The sequence below is a fragment of the Condylura cristata genome, unplaced genomic scaffold, assembly GCF_000260355.1.
Source record: "Condylura cristata isolate star-nosed mole 26May11 unplaced genomic scaffold, ConCri1.0 scaffold00005, whole genome shotgun sequence".
NCBI lineage: Eukaryota > Metazoa > Chordata > Mammalia > Eulipotyphla > Talpidae > Condylura > Condylura cristata.
Genome location: NW_004567106.1, coordinates 45218014 through 45241222, shown reverse-complemented (window position 1 = coordinate 45241222; position 23209 = coordinate 45218014). Strand labels below are relative to the sequence as shown.

The window sequence follows — 23209 nt, the reverse complement described above, 5'->3', positions numbered from 1 at the left end:
TTTGATTGTCAGGGAAATGGAAGATAACTATTAATTAACGGGCAGAGAAGCTGCTAACAGAGGACTCTTAAGAATTGAGATAAGAGCACAAAGAGAACAGAAAGGACTTGTTAAGTTTTACTCCTGAGCTCTGCTGAAGACAGCTTCTAGCTTAGTCTTTTCACAAATCTGTTAACTCTGAAATAATGTCAGTGCTGCAACTCCAAAGTGGGACACAATGTAAAATAAGTTCATCCTGAGATCTTACACAAGAAAGTGCTAGTCTTATCCATGTAGCTTTTTTATAAAGAAGGAACTACCAGTGTCCCATTAGTGTGTCCTCCAACAAACAAATGACATTTCGTAGTATTTTAGAAAGTAGTCCCTTATCACTAGGTAACCTAATTATCTTCCCATGTATTACAAAGTAATTATACATGACCCTAAAAAAGTTCACTTAAACTTTTCCCTTAGTCATCCTACAAAATACAAAGAACTTTATTTAAATGAAAAAAAAAAAACAACAGCCATTGAAGAAGTCTGCTTAATATCCCAGTGACTGTGAACTACACTGTAATATTATTTCATTTATCATAATTGCAATGATCATTATTTTTTACCTGTTATCTTTCCCTGGATACATCTGAGTATATTCAACTCTGTATTTTTTGGCAAAAAGCATGAAGGCATTCATTGGTCTTTTGCACTTGTTAGGAGAAGTGGCACTCACAGTCCCTGAGCTGTGGTTTTTGACAGCTTTAGCATACAAAGAATTGGAAGAGAGCTGTGATGACCCAGGGGAGCCACAGTTTTTACTGAATCCAGATCTTGCAAAGTCTTGGCCTCCTGGTCCTCCGCAAGACAAAGATGCACGACGCTGCCGAGCCATACTGCTGAGCACATAGACTGCAGAAGAGTCCATAGGCGTGAAGTCGTAGCTAGGAACAAAAATGGTTTTAATTTAGATTATCTGATTTGCAAAAGCAGAATTTTAAAAACCCATTAACATCTAATTGGAAATTTCTATGTATTTCCTGTGACCGACAATACTTTAACAACTTCACCAGTGACTACTGTTTATAAGATGTGTATACTGAATAAACTTTTTTAAAACTGCAGAGAATAAAAAACTTTTTAAAAGACCTTAAAGCCCTCCAAGGAATCTATTATAATCCACAAACTTTATTTAAACAGCAAGTAACTTGTTTAGGGAAGACCCCGTCTTGGTTGCTATACTGTTTATGTATGCATGGAAATAAACACATTATCTCTTCCAATCAAGTCTGCTTAGCAGGGTATTAGCCTCTTTTTTATACAAGAAAGAGAAAATATTATTCTCCCAAGGCCTCATAATCACTAGCTCCAAACTCAAGTCTGTATGTCTATCTCTGGATGGCCAGGTTTCCTTACCAATCCCACGATCCTCTGCACTGCCATTCAAATCTCAAGGTGAACAATAACCAGACTGGCTGAAATTAGAGCTGCTAATATAGACCACAGCCTAATGATAAACATGTCAAAAAAACTTTATCCCAACTATCAATTCCTTCTGCTCTTAATCTTGGCAGAAACTTTATTATTTAGCTTCTAAACATAGCTCCTAGTTTCCTCCCTGGAAATAAAAACTCTGGTAATAGTCAACCTGTGTTGATAGTAGCTATAGGAATAGCAGAGTATCTGACTAAAGGTAATGCATGTGAGTAGGAATTAATAAGGCTTATCAAGGGCGTTAATAAATGAGTTTGAGCCACCCTACTCACTGTACACAGTAAAAATAACTTATGCTAAGTATCAGCAATACAACTTCTCTTTATTCATGAAAAAAGTACCTTAAAGTATAAGTCTAAAATCTAATGAGTGTTTAGAGCTATCTGTTCTATGTCACAGAAACAACTTTGTACTTAAGTTCCTCCCAAATATAATTCTGAAAACAATTATAAGCATTGTAAATTAATCTGGTAAAATTATTAATCTCTAAAATATCTCTAAATTTAAGCTCTAAATTTAATTACAATTTAAGATTTTAAAATACGGTAAGACAAGATGGTCAAACCTTCAAGACATAGTAAATGAGATAAGGCAGAGAAAAACAAATATTGTGTATCACTCGGGTGGAATCTATGAAAGCCAAACTCCTAAAAACAGATAGTAGAATGGGTGTGGGAGGTAGGGGAATGGACAGATATTTAAAAGTACAAACGTAAGTCCCGGTGACCTAATGCATATTACAGTGAAAACAGGCAATACTGTACTATAATCACCAAACTTGTTGATATACTAGAAATTATTCCGAACAGTAAAAAGGATAATAATATGACAGTGATATAAATTAAGAGTGGCAATCACGTTACAATATATAGACATATTAACTTGTTCACCTTGTTGTAATAGTCAAATAATTTCAGTCTTTTTTATTTTAAATAAATATATATGGTAAAATGAATTGCTTAACTGTGAAAATCCCACCATCTAGTGGCACAAATACAACCATCACCTGTTTTCATTATAGATACAATTTAAAGCAGTCTGAATTAACTCATCAAAATTCAAAATTTTGAGAATAGTACACAGAATATCCAAAGGGAAAAAAAATCTTTTGTTATACTCCTTCAGCATTTCTTTACTCTAATTCCTGCAAGGTGTTTGTTTCACATTTCTCTTCTGTACACACACCCTTCCTTACACTTGAGAATATGCTTTCCCATCTAGGTCTATTAACCATGTCATAAATATTAACTCATTTAATCCCACCTTCAATATTCATTCTCGTTTTACAGATTTTTGTTTTGTAAGGATCACTTAACCTAACCCAGATTCCTCAGCAAACCTACTACGGATTAGAATCCAGGCATGAATCCAGCTCATGTTCCTATCAGGCTACTGTCTCTTAGTTAGCCCATGACTGCTCAGCATCCAGCAACTAATTCACTTCTTTCTCTAGACTAGAATCAAGAGGCATGCCACAAGTTAACTTTTTTTAAATCTCCAAAAGAGTCTCTCAAATATTAGGTGAGAGGGTAAAGTGAGGGCAGACAGTTTATTTAATTTGCCCATATTAGTAGTAAGTGGCAGGACCCAATTAAAAATTTTACATTTATATTCTAAATAATTATTTTTATCTCATTTTCCTAGTTTTCCAAAAAGTGTGTATGACAGATATAATCAAACAATATTCAGATTCCAATCTTATAGATGTTTATTGAGCATATGGCCTGTGCTAGTGTCTTTTTCATAATAATCCTCACTGAACCTTTTGATTATATATATTAGCCTTAAATTTTATTAAATTGAGTGAAATAAAGTCTATAGAACACCAGAAACTCTTGAAATTTTTCTACTTCAACACCTATGAAATTGATAATTATCTTATAGAATTATATCTACATACAGACTTTTTATGGGTGCCTTCTAGGGAAATATCCTGTATCCCAGTGTACCCATGAATAGGGATTTTCCTGAGATGCAAGACAGCAGTGTGAAAGTCAGAGAAGTTTCATACAATTTGCGAGAGTTAGTCAACCTTCTTTAATGCCAAGACACATGGGTTCCTGTCCAATTCTACTGCTTACTAGCAAGGTGATCTCAAGTAAAATCGTTTCCATCAGAATTATTTCCAAATGTTGAGTTTTACTATTTGTTAAATCATGCAGTTCTTGCCCTTGGACAAAATGAGTGTTTGAGAAACAAATACACAGTTGAATAAAGGGGAAAAAATCCTCACTACCAAAAAACAAAAACAAAAAAACCTATTAAGAGAATTATAAACTGGTGAAAAACAAATGGCCAGATAAAGCAATTTATTTTTATATTAACTGTCAGTTTAAGCCATTTAACTCCTAGTTATATACACACAGTATTTTCTCTTAATCCTAAACGTTTTACAAACTCACTTTCCCATATAACTACTCTATGTAAAGCTCCCATGGCAATTATTTTACTTCAAGCACCTAATTTTTTTCATTTAATCATATATCTGCTTCCTTATAAGTAGTTCTTGTTATTCTGGTCTTTAAAGATTTAACTTCCTAAGTATTGATTTAGTAATAAGTACGGAGGTTAAATCACTAGGAAGAAAACTTTAAAAAATAAAGAATTATTATTACCTTTTAAATGTATCAAAAACACCTGAATCATCAAAGTTAATGGCATCGGGGTGTCCAGGAGGTAGACATACATCACCAATATGAATTTCACAACACGGAATGCCATGCTGTACCACAGTCAAGCTTGGATAAAATGATGACCAACCTAAAGTTAAATCAGACAATGGTTGCATAAAGAATGGGGATTGACAGAAAGCTCCCTAATTTATTTAAAAACAGACATAGTTCTGAGTCTTACAAAGTTATTGCTTAAGTCCTAAGTGATTTTTCTAAGACAATTCATGTATCTTTCCCATAAAGTAAGAATAAGTATTTTCTTTAATACTTTTTAAAGCCTTTTGCAAAAGCCTACTAAAACTAATTTAAATTAACACCTTATTAATATGAATATCTATCAATCAGCAAATTCTATCCATCTATATAAGCAACCAAGTGATGATTGAGAAGGCGAAATGATTTGTAATTACTATATTTAACATGGTATTACCATAATAACCCTCTGAAAATATATACCATATTGAGTAATCCTAAGCCAAAATGAAACCAACAGAATGGTCCATTTCCCAAAGTACATAGCAAGATAACAGCTTATTACAGTATGCTACAAGAATCCAAAGTTCTCACACCTATAGCACTCCAACTGACTACTGCTAAGATACTTAAGCATCATTAGTTATTACCAAACGGCCACTTACTAAGGTGGTCCTATCAATTTGAAAGAAATTTTCCCTTCAATTTTTAGAAATGCACCACAAGACATAATTATAGATATAAGAAGTTTCTTTAAAAAGTTACTAAATTCAAGTCAAGCCCTACCTTTATTTTTAACATAAAAAGGGTGGTCCAGCTTACACTCTACAGTAAGTAACCCATCTTCTACTGTACCAGGATCAAAAGTCAACTTCAGTACAGACTCGCCAAATGATACACTTTCTTCATGTGATAACAACTTTAGACCATCAGAACCATATCCCTGAAAATACAGGTAGAGTGAATGAATTGTTCAGCACATAGTGAAGTTCCTAATACATGTAAGATTGTGTAGAAAAGCTTAAATTAAAGACAGGATCCTTGTGTTAACGGAACTTTTGACGCGGTAGTTAAAAAAAAAAGTCACATATACTCACTACAATATAAGGCAGACGTTAGTTCAAGTAATGCTAATGGAGTTTAATAATGGGAGATAGTAACTCCAAAAAAGATAGATAATTCCCATTTGAAATGGAATTTAAAAGAGGAATGAAATTGAGAAAGGTAAAAAGAACAGGCTTTACACCAGGAATAATTGTAATTAACTTCTTTAGCATCTAGTGCAGAATTTGCTACAGATATGCAATGAGTTCACAATTAGGATAAGGCAGGCTAAAATATAAGGAGGGGCCCATTACAGAGTAAATGGACCCTTTTAAAGTCAGCCAAAGTGCTTAAAATTTCTTTGCAGAGGGTACTAGTCTATTGATAAAAATATTTTTATTGCTATGGTTATCAATTTTAAGATAATTATAAAGACTACAAAATGTAAGATACCTCTATACTTCAATTTATCTGAAGATACAATGAGAGAAACCCACTGGGTCTTGAAATGGTGAAAGAAGCAGGCTAAGTGTGAATTCAGTATTTATTGAACATGCCAGATACTAAGTTCTGAAAATTAAACATTAACAACATGTGATCTCTACCTTTAAATTTACCAAAAACAAAGGAGACAGACATCTAGCTGCATTATTTATTATACTAGTGTGTGAATAAAACAATGAAAAATCTTTAGAAGAAAGGGAATAGTGAATTTCTTGGCTTTGAATATGGCAATTAAGGAGGATAATAATGCCATTAAGAGTAAAAAAAAAAAAAAAAAAGCCAAGAAGGGGAAGAAAAAGAGATGAGTTCAATCTTGATGGCACTAGAAAGCTGAGTTTGCAGAACTGATAGATATATTTATACACAGATGTCTAGCATGTAGCTGGAAACTATGGCATTGGGGACATACTCATAAATAAAAGAATTAAGAGAATCTTCCAATTCTCAGAGCTACAAGTCTGAATCCAGTCAAGTTTTATAACTGAGAAGCCAACACCTAGTTGGGCTAATAATGTGCACAAGGTCAGTCATACAATAGTTGCTGGAAGAGCGAGAAAGACCACAGGTTTCCTGACTCCGAAGACTACAGTGATTTCCAGAGGCACCAAGGAGGGGCTGCTGACATTCTCAGCAGAGTGGACTGTTGAAGAGTCAAGAGCAGCAGAATGCCATTCAGAAAGGCTGAGGGAGACATTAGAAAGACTCGGGGTACTGCCATGTCACACAAATCAAGAGAAGACAATGTCAACTAAGTCAGTCACATATTACAGAGAGCAAGCAGAAATCTCTTTAGAAATCTGAATAAGGCCAGTAGTAACCTTTGAGACAACTTATTAAAAAAGTAATGGCCACAGTGAGACTGGTGAACTTTAGTGTAATGAAGAGTGTCAGCAGGAAGGGGAAAGAGAAGGCAGCCAAGTCAGAACTATAGCAGAGAACAGCAGGATTGAGAAGAATTTTAAGCAAGTTCAATTCACAAGCCCAATTTCTCGCCTACAGTGAGGTGAAGTATTAAGTATTAAGTATTTCAAAGATACAGGTTGTCAAATGATATTCATCCTAGTGCTGCCAAGTACTGGTTTCACTCAACGACTAAAATGCTGATTTTATGAAGTATTTGAAAAGCAACAATATAATAAATAGGGGATTTACTTTATAGATGTCCTAAGATAAGGCTGCTTTGGTATGTTTCTTTATTGTTCTACTGATGCAAAATGCTAGCTTAGTTTTTCCCAACATAAAGAAATGTGTATGAAAAGAAATACATACTTTCTCATTTAAGAAAGTCCAGTCACTATTCCTTTTGTCACGCTAAGCCACGAGTAGACATAAAACCTAACATCTAAGATGTCATGTAAATATGACAGTAACTAGAGAATATGCAGGTGAACAATAAACCTTAAATTTTGAAAGATTTAAAAAGTTTTTTGAACTTTAAATCAACCTTATGAGTGCCCATCTGGAGATCTTCCTCATGATCGCAGCCTTCAGATCTAGCAAAATCTTCAACATCCTGCCATTCCTTATTGCTTCCCTTATGAAAGCATAGTCGCGTGCCTAAAGTTTAAGTAAAAATCAAGTATTAGGTATGGATCAGGTGTGCTACACAAATATGCTTCAAAAAGTTCAAGGACAGCTGTACCTTTCAAAAAACAGTGCCAAGCAGTTGAAGGCCAGGAATTGCACCACCCCAAATCATCATCATCTGAGAGGGAGGACATGCAGAAAATGCCAGATTCTGACTCACTATTTGCCTACGGAGGAAAATATACTTGACTTTTTAGACATTTAAACATTTTAAAAATCACAAGGCTTATTAGTGGATAACTTAATCATTATTAATGTTCTAAAACTGATATTTTTAGAAGTTTAAATTAGACATATGTTCCCACTGGTAAAAGACTTTCCCATTAAATAGAGCTATATACAGGAGTATAATGGACCAGGCGAGAAAATAACAAAAATAATGAACAACCATATACCACAGACATTTTGTGGGGGTGGAGTGGGGAATGGGATCAAAACGGGGGGGGAAGGGGAGGGAAATGCACGGGACTATGGTGGTGGCACAGGGGTGATTTGGTGATGGGAAACCTGCGGGGATTACAATCGAGATGGAAAAAAAAATGTGCAAAATGATGTAAAAATAAACTTTGTAATAAAAAAAAAACTGTCAAATCCCCAGCATATTAACTGTCAAAAACCTCAAAAAAAAAAAAAGAGCTATATACCTAAACTCTAATCCAGATCACTAGCAGAACAATGAGACACACTATTTCTCATCTCTATGTGCTTCAAAAGAATTCTTACAAAGGTAAAGTTAATACATTTCAACTATTGCGCAAACGTCACGAAAGTGTAATCTCATGAATAATCTTACCCTTTCATGTCTGACTGGTGCTTCCTCCTTCCAGTGATGAGGGAAGGCGGGCTCACTCTTAGAAGAGGACGAGACTGGTGGAGGGCGTGCATAGGAATGTAAACTTTTGCTAGTAGCTATGATGTGTACAGGAGATGATCTAAAATAAAGTAGTAGTTTTAATCAGAAGTGTGGGTTTTTAAAATAAAGCTTTCGTTTGATTACAAGATTTTTCACTCAGAATGCTCATCATGTCATTACATCATAATATATGATATTCCTACTTCTTTAAAACTGATTTTTAGCTGAAATAACACCGCAGTATCCTCATCAGGCGTTACAACCACAGTCCATCTACCACCAACTCACCCATACTTTACCGCCACAGTACCTCCCTCTCTCCCTGTTTTTCCCCCTCCGCAGCCCTTCTTCGCTTGGTGTCTCAGTTCTGTGGTCAGCAATCAAGGGTTAGCTTTTCAGCTTGTCTTTATCTGACAATTTACTTTATATCCCATTACAAGTTATTTCTTAATTTCTCCCACATTTTGAATACTATTTTTAGATTCCACAATGTATTTTAAATTCCAAATTACTGTTTCAACTGTTTCATTCATGAAACAGTATATATATACTTTTACTGATGAAGGATAACACGTTTCTTCTACTCTGATGTACTTAAAGTCAGTTTCAATATTAACAGGATAATAAGTTTAATAGGACCAACACAGGCCTCTCTAACAAGCACCTATCACTGGGCAGAGAGAAGAACTACCTTAAGTACTTAAACTTATAGCAAAAAGTACCCTATTTGCCACTTCTTGTAACTGAACTATCTGTTGTTTTCTATTATAAACTTATTGAAAAGGATCTACATAGAAGGGCCAATTTATTTCCCCCAGGGTCACTTCACGCACTTTTCCGCTCAAAAGTCTCTTTACCAGGCAACACTCTCTTTAGAACCCATGGAGCTCCCAAGAACATACTGAGATCCTTCCCCCACGAACAGATCAATTATTCAGAGGAGGGAAAATAGTAAGAAGCAAGCTGATAAATAGTGGCCAGTAATTTGAATTGAATGGTGTTTGGAAAGAAGCAGAGATAAAAGACTTCAGGGGTCAGGGGGTAAATTTGTTTGAGAGTCTCAACTCAGGACAAATTTCTGAGATGCCAAATAGGGGTGTCACCCTTAACAGAAAAAAAGGTTTTTTTCTACACTAATTCTCTGCTCAAAGAGAAGGGATAGCTTACTTTCTAATTACCTAAAAAATTTTACTAGCCCTCATTTTTATTTTAGCCTCACTGACACTTTTCATAGTAATATTTTTTAACCTGAAACTATACTTTGCTTTCATGTGTGTATCACCTCTTAAATAATAATCCATCAAATTTATGTCTTTTAGCATATTCTCAAATCAAGTTTGGATCTCAAAATACAACTGCTAAATGTTTCATCTTTCCCCAATTTCTTCCTTTAATTACAAATCTGGATCCTTATAAAGTATCAAGAGAATGGCCATGATGCTAAAAATTCCCCTAAAGTTCATCCATGACTTCAGGATTTATTGGTCTCTTCATTCCTCTCTCAACTCAGGGATAATATACATTTTTACCTGTCCTCCAAGCCTTGGTATCATCAGTTGTGACTTCAGACATCAAAAGCTCAATAACTAATATAATTTAACAATCTATAAGAGGTTGCAATGGTATTAGATAGTTACTATTAGTATTAGAAGTCAGGCAAGACAGCCAACAATGGACTATTGGTTTTGTTCCCTAGGAAGAAGGGAAGAATGGAGAAAATGCTGCAGAAAATAAATTTACATTTTAAGAGATACTCCTTTACTTATGTTTTTGTTTACATGGGTTCAGTTCTAATAACATGCTCAATGTTCCAAACGTTAACTGTTGTGACTTTCCTGTAAGACTGAAAGTATTACATCTAAAATAGACATTTTTTAATAAAGATTTATTTATTTATGCATTACAGAACTGGGGCCAGAGGTGCAGGGGTGGTGAGAGGATTCACCAGAGACAGTGGGGAGCAGAACAGGCAGATTAATTTAAGGACAATGCTGAGGGGAGCAGCGGGCTGGTCAGGAGAGGTTAGCCACGCCATGTGGATCACCACTGGGGCAGGTGGCTTAAGCGTCTTAGTGCTGTGCTTTAACCCACTGCGCCACCAGGGAAGGCCCGAAACTTTATTTTTACAACAGAAAGACCAACAGTAAAACTGAGTAGTGCTGGCCCTCCCTGGTGGCGCAGCGGGTTAAAGCCCTGCACAAAGAAGCTTAAGCCACTTCCACATGAGTTCGATTCCCGCCTGCCCCTGGAGGAGACCACATGGCGTGGCAGACCTCTCCTGACCCGCCCGCTGCTCCCCTCAGCAGTGTACTTCGTCGATCTGCCTGTTCTGCACCCCACTCTGTCTCTGGTGAATCCTCTCACCCTCCGCATCTCTGGCCTGTACCCCAGTTCTGTATGAATAAATAAATAAATCTTTAAAAAAAAAAAAAAAACTGAGTAGTGCTGAGATTTAACACCTAGGCCACCAGGGAGGGCTGAAGGGCTGTTTTTCTTTGTAAAGATTTATTTATACATACAGAATTGGGGTACAGGAGGCCAGAGGTGCAGGCCAGGCGGTGAGAGGATTCACCAGAGACAGTGGGTAGCAGAACAGGAAGATTGATGAAGTAAACTGCTGAAGGGAGCAGAGGCCGAGGCAGGAGAGGTCTGCCACACCATGTGGGTCACCTCCCTGGCTGGGTATCAAACTCGTGATGAGGTGGTTGCAGCTGGCTTCCTAGTGCTGTGCTTTAACCTGTTGCACCACCAGGAAGGGCCCAAGGGGCTGTTTTTATTGAAAAGTAACTTTTAATATTTTTGCATTAAGATCACAATGAAAACAGGTACAATAAAGTAATGTTCTGAAAGGCAACTTTACTGTGGAACTGTTTCACAGAATTACACTGAAGTTAAATTACATTTATTCTATCAAATATCCTGCTGAAAACAAAAGCAGTCTAATTGAAGGGACTGCAAGAAAGCCACACCTTCACGCCTAGAAAGTTAGTTATCTAGAAAAAGAATAGTAGAGGGGGATACTACCATATTTCTTTCTCTTGCATTAATTACTAAGTATGGACTGCAATCGGTCCATGCAAATGAGTACAAATCTGGGAATTTCTTTCTCTTACAAATTATCATATTTACTTGTGTTTTTTTAAGTGCTAATGTAAATTTTATAATTTTAGGGGTAATTAATAAAATACTAAACACTTAGATCTTTCCAAGAAACACTGGAAGCTATCACAATTTTATAGCACCATTCTCCTTAGACTCTAGGCTATGTATATGAAAAAGTGGTTACCTTTGAGAATCCATCTTAATATCAGCAAATTTTAGTACTAGCAAACAAATGGCTGACCTAAAAACGCATATACCATAGAAAAACATAAACGTAGACCAAAATGAAACATACTCAACTATCACTGTCTGCTGTTCTCATATTTATCTAACTCTCCAAGTATGAGATCATTTTAATAAGTGATCTAGCGCTCTGATCAGAAGACAAGGAACGTCATTTGAATGATTCACTTAAAATTCTGCTTTAAATACATCACTAGTTAATAGTTAAAAGCACAAAAAAGAGGCCCTCCCTGGCGGCGCAGCGGGTTAAAGCACAGCACTAAGAAACTAAGGCCACTTCCGTATGAGTTCAATTCCTGCCTGCCCCAGAGGTGACCGCATGGCGTGGCAGACCTCTCCTGACCCGCCCGCTGCTCCCCTCAGCAATGTACTTTGTCAATCTCCCTGTTCTGCTCCTTACTCTGTCTATGGTGAAACCTCTTGCCGCCCCTGAGCCTCTGGACTGTACCCCAGTTCTGTATGCACAAATAAATAAATCCTTAAAAAAAAAAAAAAAGCACAAAAAAGAAATCATTTTAATGACATATTTTCAATAAAAGCATGGCCAATATTCCCACCTGTTATAAAATGAGCACTGCATAAGTGGACTCTGTGGACTGGTGGCGATATTTGCTAATTCTGTTAGCCAGTCCACCTCATTTTCACGGTAAGTATTTTCTGATATGTCTGAGGTATTTTGGTTCCAAGATGGTCTTGAATATTCTTGATGTGAAACATCTGAACTTAGCTGGTATATGGCAGATTGGGTAGGATCACTTTGAACAGCCTGAAGTTCGGGAAGGTCATCTGCAAATAAACATACTGAAAATTATAAAAATGCAACTACTAATACATAGAACTGTATTGTAACTACAACTGGAAGAGAAATACTCAAATATAGCTGATTAATTTTGTTAGAGGAAAAGTATAAATTCAGAATGTTTACTTAAATGAGGCAAATTTTCAGCTTTTAAGATGGTGCCTTGTACATTTCAGGGGCAAGAGAGCCTAAAAATATAAACCCAAGGATTGTAAATGTAGCCTGCTGACTTTATACTCCGTTAACCATATAATTACAACTATTCATAGTCTGGACAAAAAACAAAGTTTGTTTTTTTATAGTTCTTCTGGTAGTAATCCACATTACCACTGAGACATTTTTAACATTTAACATGTTAATAAAGGACATGTTACGTGTATATATACATACTATATACTTTAAGCTGTTATGTAATAGTAAAAAGAACAATTTTCTAAGATGAGAATATAAATCATTGTATATTCTTAGGTTCTATTTATTCAACCTAGCTTTGCTAAATTATTTCTTTTTCCTAGGAAACTCTAAGCTAATATGAACTGGTTACTTTTTCCTGCATGTTCAGCAGTTCACAATTTTTCAGCTCCTGAGAGAGACTGGAAATACTAGCCAAATGCCATCTATGTATACACTAAGGCTATAAATGCTGTAAGAAATCTAAAAGATTTAATTTAAAAAAAGAAAAAGGAAGAGAGAAAAAGCACCTTTTTCTTTTAAAAAAATTCTCTATGAAACATACCTACAAATGGTACAGCTCACTGGGTCCCTTCATTATTTTAGTCAAGAAACTTTCTAAACATGGAAGTTCTTAAACCATCACTATGAAGTTATCAGGTAAATATGCCCATAGCCTTATAAAACTACAAAATCTGACTGAAGAGTATTGGTTCAGGATGTCCAGTCACAAACCTGACTGTTTTATAGCAAAGCCCAAGTATCATACCCATTTCGTGTAACTTCACCTGTTATTTTTGTGCTGGTGCAGGCATTTCCCTTTCCTCAGAGCCAACATCTGTCTTTGGTGAGCGCTTCTTTACTATAAAGAGTTGATTTTAACCTTTCAAGTTCAGGGAGTTAACTACCTTAATCTTCAAAGTGGTAACAAAAGGTTTTGACACCCTGGGCCTTGATTTCCTCCCCAAACCTAAATGTGGTAGCAGAGAACCCACTACTTGATCATAGTAATTACTATTTAATGAGTATTAAGGCCCAGCAACTGCTTGGCACTCAGTGTATGTCCAAGACCATCAGGAAATCCAAATTCCCAAATAGTATTCCAGCATATAATCTATCTCACCATTTTAAAATGAGGATAATCACATCTTCTCAGGGTTTTTCTGAACATTAAAGGAAACAGCATATTAAAGATGAACAAAGCCAAGCTGAAAAGCTGGGCAGCAAGCCAAGGTCACTCATTAGCTGTTTACTGTCAACACCTCAAAGCAATGCAATTTCAAGTAATACCTCCACAAACCTACACAATTTTATAGGTCACATATTTTTGGAGTAGCTCATCAGAAGTGATAACCACAAATGTCAGATCCTCAAGTTTCAAGAGTCCATCGGAATACCAATGAACACGTCATGACCACCAAACAATTTACTGAGCTCACTAGATTCTTCAAAAGTAACATCATTTGAAAAGCCACATAAGCAAACTTATCCAAAGGTGCTTAATATTAACAGCCCAATTTTTACCCACAAAGTTAGGCAGTTTAATTTGACAATTTGTAAATTAGTCTCTGTTAATAAGTAGCTTACATTTGATTTGAAGTGATATTTTATAAACAATAGGAGGACACTGAAAACTCCTACTGTACAAAACTTCACAGGCATTTTAGAAAGTCAAGATACGCTGAGAAACTGTCTAAGCATTACACATCTCAATGAGATACCATAGAAGATTTTCATTTTGTTTACCAAGCTCCATGTGCTCATCACAGGAGTTGTATCCAGGTGAGGATGGCAAATTTTCATTACACTGTAGCAACTCCAATGAGTCATTCATTCCTGAAGCTCTCTTGTCCATTACCAGCAGGAGTTTCTGTACTGCATTAGGCATCTGATTTGTCTTCACTTCCCACACCATGTTATGGTGCTCCGACTTAAAAACAATATAAGAAAAAAAAGTCAAGTCATGTGATCTGGAGATTTCTCTAAGTATAAAATAATTCAAAGGCATATACTGTTGAATCTGTAACTTAACCACACATTGCTATCTGTATCTCCTTCAAATCCTTCAGACCAGGATAACTCTGTTATTCTGTCCTACAATGTCATCAACACTAAATTATGCCCAAATCTCAAAGGATTAATATTCATTTTAATAATCATTTATAAAAATATTTTCTTCTAAGCATTAATAGCATAGTAGTACATACTTTTACTGCTTTATCTAGTTAATTCTCCTCTCAGATCCAAATACTGAGGTGAAAAGAAACCATTTCTTACACTTGTATTTTAAATTTTAAAAAAACTAGGTTTCCTCAAATTTTTAAAAAAGACTAAAGAAACTTTTTTCTTTTACAGATTCGAATTTCACTATTCACCAACTGTTCATTCTTTTTCATCTTCTGGAAGGAGCAAGTTTAACCACTTATTTTCTCTTTAAGAAACATACGAGTTTCTTAAAATGGCCATCTATTCCGTATCTCATAAAAAAAGTTGCTATGTATATATAAATATTTTAATAGAGGTAACATGAATTTACAACACTAATGAAGATGGAGGTACAGGACACACCCTTCAGGTATATGTTATCACACCACACCCACCACAAAAGCAGCCAGAGTCGGCCCCACAGTCCACTTTACTTTTCCTCTCCCCCTCAATCTCAATTCTGCAGTCAGATTTCTAGTGTTTTGTTAATGGTTTGGTTTTGTCTGACCCTTTGATCTTTCCTTAATAAGAATTTGGGAGCTAGCCATAAAAAAAAAGATACCTGCTCTTCTCAAAGGATATTTTTTCCAGAAAGATCAACAATAATCATGGGAATTTGGTTATTTACTAAACAAATAATAAACCTACCCTTACATCTCAAGCATACAGGTTTATCACAACAAAGGAAAAAACATGTTAACATGCCAAGTAATTTCTCAGCAAAGTCTACCAGCTAAATTTTGTTAAATATTCTGCCTTTGTACAATGATTAAATTTATTATTTACCATGAGTGACAAAAGCAGGAAGATTTCCTGATTTCTCAGGCTCCACACCACATTATCAGCCTTAAAAAAGCTCTGCTCTAATGTAAATTACACAAGAGATTCTAACACAACATTCAGTGTATCCTCAAAATAAAATAAAATGTGTTGCTCTTAAAAGTCAAGTATCCCAGTACAGGATTACCAAAAATTCAAAGAAAAGATGTTAACTGTGTAGTTTCTAAGTCATTATGTAATCCCCAACATACTGGCAACACTAACAAATTTTCTCCTTTTTCATGATCATCTTATACAATGTTTTGACTATAAACTATACATTGTAGTAAATTTAATCCCACCAACCAAATTTAGACACTAGTAACATTTTGGTGTATTAAGTTACAATCCAGTCTCCTTTTCATATTCAGATACCAACAATTACATACTTTCCTTCATAGCTTATACATAATTAATAACTTTTTCCTTAATTTTTTCAAAGACATATTTAAAGTTAGATAACATTGTATCATAAGGATATAACAAAGTTCACCTAACTCTCTTACTGAACATGTTCCTATTTTTTTTCCACTTACTTGATATGATAAAATGTATATTTTCATTTTTTAAAAGAATTATTTGCTTACACCTGATTATATCTTTGTAGATTCCTAGTGACAGATTAGTAGATAACTGACAAACATTTTCTTAAGGCCCTTGACACAGCAAAACTGTGTATTGCCTTACTTATTTCTAATATTCTACTGCAAATACTTTCTTCCTGCATCCTTTGAAAATTACCCCTATCCTGGACAATGCTTCAGGAGCCTTACTCAGTACTGACCGTAAGATGTGCCATGGGGTAGTGAAAAGGGCACTGGGTTAGGTGCAAGAAAACATGGGTTGATTCCAGCTTGCTCTCTTATAAATACATGACCTAAGTGACTGAGCTTCTTTACTAAATCAATGTTATCTGTGAAACAGGTGTAATGATGCTTGCCCTTTCACCCTGAAGTATTTGAGAATGAGCTAAAATGCAGTGAGTGAAAGAACTATAAAATGCCCTTTCTTATATTTTTTTTTAACCTCTAGAGTGGCATCAGGCAATATCTTGGGTACTTAAGAATAGTTAATAGGAAAAAAATGTACAAAATGATGTAAAAATAAACTGTTCTATATATATAAAAAAAAGAGTAGTTAATAGGAAACCATACAGCTATTCAGCCTGGGTATCTCCTCCTTGGGAAACATTAAAATTTACCTAACATATCTCAGTAAAAGTCACATACCGTGCTATTACTTTAGGCTAATAACAGCTTAAGTGATGTCTGAGGCATTTCCAAGAAACTACCACTTTTCCAGTCTAGTAAAATCTATCACTTACTGATTGATCAGTCTTACATGTATGCTACAGTTACAACAAATTTGCTGAAACATAACAAGTGATTTCTTACAAAGTTGTTGACCACAAGAAATATTGTCTGAAATATTGCTTGACCAAATCTTGATTCTGAGCCTCTACCCTCTCACTGCAAAATCAAGCAATTTTGTTTGTCCAGTGATTCTCAACCACTGTGGGTATCCAAACCCCACCTCCAGACAATCTGACTTACGTGGTGTGGGGTACCCTAGGTGTAAAGTGAGAACCAGTGAGCTAAAAATGATTGCAAAATTCCTCTTATTAAAAATATACCCACTTACTTAATGCATACATTCAAGACACTACACTAATTGCAAAGCTAGACCTCAAAGATGTGAACAATTTACCAGGAATCTCAAGGAACCTACACTTTGTGGAGAGACACAGTAAGTGACTGTGACTATAGAAATCACTAAAGAAGGAAGAACAATCTCAGTGAGAGCTCAGAACTCAAGAGTTGACAAGTTATGACCACAGTTTGACCAGAAAGGATACCTACAAGGTAATATAGCCTTGTGTGTCTTGTGGTCTTGGGTTTTGTGGTGATGGGTGGTAAGTTTGGAAAGGATCAGAATCTACTTCAGGATAACTGGTTTCTTTCTTTGTAGATAAGGACTACTAAAAATAGGCTACCTAAGTTTACATATCAAAGTTGCTACTTACTACTAGCTATGTGCCATGGACAACTTTTTTAAAATCTTATGCCTTGTTCGTGAAATGAAAATAATAATAATTTAAAAAAAAAAACCATGTAGGTTGTAAAAACTCAGCAAGTAAATGTGAAAAGCCTACAATGCCTAACAGAGCGAATAGCAAATCCGCAATGCAAACTTCTTAGTAACATCACTAGCAACTATCAGGAAATGGAAACCCCTACAGAATTGTCAGTAAATTTTTTTTAACTAAGTCTGACATGCTCAGAATTATACTTTAAACATTCTCTGTATCTACACAAAAATTCCACTGAAATACTATGTAACTGAGCAGGAACAACAGTAGCAAATATCTAAAAGAGAGTGAATTAGAGTATATTCACCTTCCCAATTTCTGTGTAAGCCACCTGCCCTAAGTTTCCTTTGCAAGAGTTCTCATAAAAGGTAACTGGTAGTGTCGGTGCAGATTCTTTATTCAGAACCTCCTAAGACACAAGAGGAACCAGTCAATCTATGTGAGTTCTTTGAGGAGCTAATATTCACAATTTACATAGCAGATTTTAACTCTAGTATATAAATTGTTGATACCTTAAATATATACAAAATAATGTAATCTTAATGACACAAACTTTTTATGACTGTATTATGCTTCATGCAGATAATACTCCCCCCTCCCCACCCCACCCCCCCTTTGAGACTCAGAGGATGCACTATACATACATACCTCCCCAGAGCTATCCTTAAAACAGAATTGCTTTGGGAGAGGGGGTCTCTTAGAAGCAGTTAGTTTTGTCTTCCCTCTCCTGCAGAGCTCTTTGGTTTTCTCTCTTCCCAACTACATTTTCCCCTCTATCAGCAGGCCCTACCATTCCACAACTTACCTTACACTAACATCTACTTTCAACTTCTATTATTTCTCCAGCACCTTGTCTTGGCTAACAGGCAACACCCCATCACAATATCTCTTAAATGAAGCTGGAAAACACAGCTACCTACAAATAACAAAAGGAACCAAATAAATATGGTGAACTTGAGTTCTATGTGTTTATACTTCTCAATGCTATAAGCTATCAAAAGTCTGACTCTGAGATAATGTAGATGATGCTACTGCAAACCCACTAAATGGCAAAAGGAAGCCTAGCTTTAGCATGAGTTTCACTCTTGCTGGCCTTGTAACCTGGGGCTGGTCCCTAAATCTCTGCTTCACAGTACCTCTACTCCTCTCACAGGGCTACTGTGAGAATTAAAAGTGTGAAAGCAAAAGTTAGCCCATATATAAGTGTTTTCTATACCTCATTTTTCTCTGTCAAACTTTTTGGAGGAAGTAAGGCCTCTGATACGTAAAGAAGTACCAAGAGTCTTTACTCAAAAACACTCCACCATGTGCAGTACAGCAATCAACATTCACTTTGATAAACAAGTTCCTCTTTCAAATACTCCTGGTATTGCTAACCCTATTGTTCATTCATGCTTTTGTATACTCCACGAATTACAGGATTCAATATCGTTCTGTACATGTCATCTCTTCCCTGGATCATTGATTCTCAGAAAGAAGAGTAAAATTCTCTAGCAGTTGTATTTTGAAATGCCATGTTCAAGATGACAGATTTGGGCTGGAATGAAAAGGCCTTAACACTTCTGTCTTGCAGACTTTGAGAAGTCACAAAATCTTAGATGAAGAAAGAACTAGAAATACGTGTATCAGTCACTGAAAAAGAAGGAAATTAGGTTTATTAATAAATGACTAACTACTGTGTTCATGCATTTTCATATACTTCATTTAATTTTATATAAACTTCAAAACAGTTTTGAGAACAAAGAAATTATTATAGATGAGGAAAACAGAGCTTGGATGACTTACTGGTGCAGTTTTGGTTTTGGAAAGAACCAAGGAAAAAACCAAAAACTATTGACTGACATAGGTTAAACTCCTACTTTCCCCCAGATCCTTACCTTTCAGTCTCATAAGGATTTCACTACAAGACTCATCTGTCCCCAGATCCTAAACGACTTCTATTAAGCTCAAACTGGAGGAAAAGAGTTGGCAAGAAGGTAGTCTGTATTAAGTTTATAGCTCGGCTATAAGGTATTGAGATATTTTAAATGATTACATGATTGTAAGCTAAAATGTAACCTTCTGCAATAAAAGCGGTTGGGAGTCCTAAAAGTTCTTTCATATCTTCAATGAAGATTTGTTTAAAAAACAAAAATAAAAACCTTCAGAGAAATGTTTCAACAAAGCTACCTTGTTAAGGGATCAACAAAACCCCCATACTCTCCCCCCACAGTAAGTGGTATTCTTTTGGTAGACTATCCTACTGTAAAAACAACACTATCACCTATTTGAACAATTCAACCTTTGTGCCTTCTTAATTGTAAATGAGACCAATATCTATTTACTTATAATTATTGTAGGTATAAAAGATACTACATGTTTACCTAGTTCCAAAGCACTGCCATGGTATCAGTCACACCTGCATAGACCTTGCCTTTGAAAAGTGCCAAATCACACCTATACAAGTTCTTATGAACTTCATACTGATGCAACAGGAAAAGCTGATATTGATGAAGATAATGAAAACCCCTCCCCCAATAAACACCAAGCTATTCACAAAATTGTCTTTAAAAGCACTCTCCATTATAATAGGCTTACGATGTTTTTGTGTGAAAAACCTTGAACTCACCCAAAAATTCACATGGCAAAGACCTGTTTTCCTAAATCTGATTATAATAGTAAAATATTTCACAATTCCTATCACAAATTGTGGAAAAAGCAAGTTAAATAATAACTTTTAAAAAATTTAATCAGCTATGTTAAAGAAAATCATTTTGTACAAAAAATGATAGCATAAATTTTGATAGGAAATAACAAAAGAAAATGGGTATCAAAAAATGAAAGAATACAAACATTATTGATGTCAGGCAGTTAATAAGAATATTTTCCCTGAATTTTGTGATATGTAAGATTTGTCAGGTTTATAATATTTTAATTGCTGTGGTTTACATCTCATCCTAAGTAAATATCCACTTTCATATGTAAAAGATAGTATGTGTAGTAAGTAGATCTGCTACTGTCTCATTAACAGGATAGTAACTTCGTATAACTTATGACTGAAAAAGCCACCTGGTATTTTCATTTGAAAGAGTTCAGCTTGCCATTCTGCAAGACCTTCAATGCCTCCCAGTTAATTCCTTTAGCTTAGGTCATTTCCCTTCTTCATTGAGCATTTGAATAGGAAAGAAAAGGTTCAAAGACATTAAAATAAAGTGTATTAAAGTGATAGTACTGTGTTTGAAGTCTGGGAAATTGGCTCTCGGCTGCATGGATGACTGGGGAGCCTAGTGTGTAGGGGAATCGTGGGAGAAGGTAACCTGTAACTTGTATACAGTAGAAATCTGAGAAACAAAAGGGAAGGATTTTTCCAGGCAGAAAGAAAAGATACCAAGGCTCGTGAATGAACCTAAACTAGGATAAAATGAAATTTCATTCTATAATGTATTAGAAAAAAATGCCACCATTTTATTGTATTTAAATGGTTCTTGAGGATATAGTTGATACATTAACTTTAGTTTCAATTCTTTTGAATACAATTCCAGGTTATTTAAAACTATCAAAATATTGCCTTCTGAGCAAGAACACAGTTTAATAGAGCAAAAATGAAAAGATGAAGATTTTATGTTTTTAACTGAGGTACAACTGACATTAAGATTCAGGTATGCAGCCTGATTCAATATTTGAATATATTGTGAGATGATCGCAATAAGCCTAGTTAATATCCTTCACTTCACACAGCATTTTTGGGGAAGGTCAAAAACACTCCTGACAGTTTACAAATATGAAACATAGTACTACTAACTATAGTTACCATGCTGTGCATTACATTCCATGACTTACTTTGTAACTGGATATTTGTACTTTTTGATTCCCTTCACTTACTTTTTTGCTGCCCTCTCACCCCCACCCCCAGGACAAAAGTACTAGGAATGTATTGACCATCATCAATAAACTGAGAAGTATGTATAAAAGTTAAAATTATTCCAATTCCCAAATGGTCATTTATTTCGAAATCACCGTCAGGAGTCATCTGTTACTGCTAGTCAGATGGAAATAAACCTACAACATCTCGGAATTGTTGGTAGGACTCCAACACTACCTAGAATCGACAAGCCCCTTTCCGTTCCTCCACTCTCAGCACCAAGGGCACCGGAGTAAAAGAATCTCTTTTCAGTACTACACTGTCAGTGCTCTTTTTAAAAACAAAAACAAACAAACAAACAAAAAAAACCATTGTAGAAAACTTCCTAAGAATTAACTTCAGTGTGGAAAGCGGAGGCTAGTGAAATCCCCTAGACAGCAGGCAGTGTTTAAAGTGGCCACAAAAACCGGACCCGGGCAGTCGGTCTCGCCTGGATTCTTTTTGTTTTGTTTTAATCTGCCTGGGGCAGCAGCCTAGGTTGGAAAGGCGGAGACTGGAGTCGCCTGCCAAGCCTCGGCTCCCGGTCACACAGAGGCAGCGCCGCCCGGTTCACGCCAAGTCCATCCCCCACTCTCTTTCGCCATTCATCGCGCTCTCCACCCCTCCCCCCATCATGTGACCGCAGCCTGGACTCCGGGCTTGTTTTTCCCCCTCGGCGCAGCCCCAGCGCGCAGGCGCCTCGGAGCCCATTCATTCGAACTGCGTAACAATGAGCCCCGGGGCCCAGCGGCTTCCCGAGCGTCCCAGCTCAGCCCGTCTCTCTCCCGGCTCCTGAGGAGGCGATGCCTTACTGGGGTCCTCTGAGGCTGGCTGAACCCCCACCCCGGGCCACCCTCCGGCCCTCCGCCCACTCGCGGGGAGTTGAAGTCAAACTTTTCTGGGCAGCCCCGGAACCGCGTCGGCCCCCTCTCCCCAGGCCGGCCCCAACTCCGCACCCGGCCCGGCCACCCACCTAGCTACCAGCCCCAAATGCAGTCCCGGCCCAGTCTCCTCCCACCCCCGCCCCCGAAATCCCCCTCGCGCGCTGCCGCCGCCTGGAAGCCCAGGTGAGCTCGCGAGAAGCACGGGTCCGATGGGCTCGCCGCGGGCAGTCATCGGACGGTTAACAACCCCCATCCTGAAGGCAGTCCTTCGAAGAAGAGGAGAGAGGATCCGAGCCTGCTCCGCCGTCCAATTCCCCTTGGGATCCTGCCCCTCCCTTCCCCACCCCCACCCCTTCCCGAACTGAAAGACAACAAACCCGCCGCGGAGTGCGGGCAGCCCCTACGCAGGGTACCCAGGTCGCGACAACACCACCAGCAGCTCGCATACCCCCTGTCCGACCGACGCTGGCCTCCCGGGTGCGCGTTACCGCTCCAGCCACCGCTCTTAATCCTCAACCGAAACTTTCCTACTTACCAAACCCGTCGCCATTACCAAGTCTTTCAAGCTTCGTCTTCCCCCTCCCCTCAACCCCACGGGGGTTGAGCCTCCTCCCAGCTCTTGCACCCTCTAATTGGTCTGTGGAACTGTCATTCGATTCTTCCACTTTTTCATTGGGTGGTACCGTGGTCCGCCTGGAGGGGCGGGCTTGTATTGACTTTTGTGCTGTGTTTACTGGAGAAGAAGGGATGTCAATCACTAGAGTGAGCCCTTCGGATTGGATTGTTGCCGAGACGCCGAGGCCCCCAGCCAAACTTTGTCCCCGAAGTGGATTGTGGGCTCGTAGTCTTAGCCTGGCTCCCTTCCTCTGAAAAACTGCGAGCTGAAGGAACCGGTTGGACTACAAGACCCAGAGGTG

At 37.1% G+C, this 23209-nt stretch overlaps 1 protein-coding gene across 4 annotated transcripts; it reads right to left on the bottom strand.

Moving 5' to 3' along the window:
• Positions 1 to 550: 550 nt before the first annotated feature.
• On the bottom strand, positions 551 to 22865 carry HBP1 (HMG-box transcription factor 1). 4 transcript variants are annotated; one of them, XM_012721104.1, is made up of 11 exons: positions 22828 to 22865; positions 18334 to 18444; positions 17836 to 17937; positions 14162 to 14345; positions 12003 to 12231; positions 8041 to 8179; positions 7303 to 7414; positions 7105 to 7217; positions 4899 to 5055; positions 4083 to 4227; positions 551 to 917 (listed from the first exon to the last, which is right to left on the bottom strand). In XM_012721104.1, the coding sequence occupies exons 4-11, from the start codon at positions 14328 to 14330 to the stop codon at positions 596 to 598; spliced, it is 1386 nt and encodes a 461-aa protein (XP_012576558.1). In that variant the 5' UTR covers positions 14331 to 14345; positions 17836 to 17937; positions 18334 to 18444; positions 22828 to 22865; the 3' UTR covers positions 551 to 595. The 4 variants fall into 4 exon arrangements, with proteins under 4 accessions (XP_012576558.1, XP_012576557.1, XP_004676984.1 ...); XM_012721103.1 differs by lacking the exon at positions 22828 to 22865 and having other exon boundaries at positions 18334 to 19160; XM_004676927.2 differs by lacking the exons at positions 17836 to 17937; positions 18334 to 18444 and having other exon boundaries at positions 22828 to 22863.
• Between the last annotated feature and the right edge of the window lie 344 nt (positions 22866 to 23209).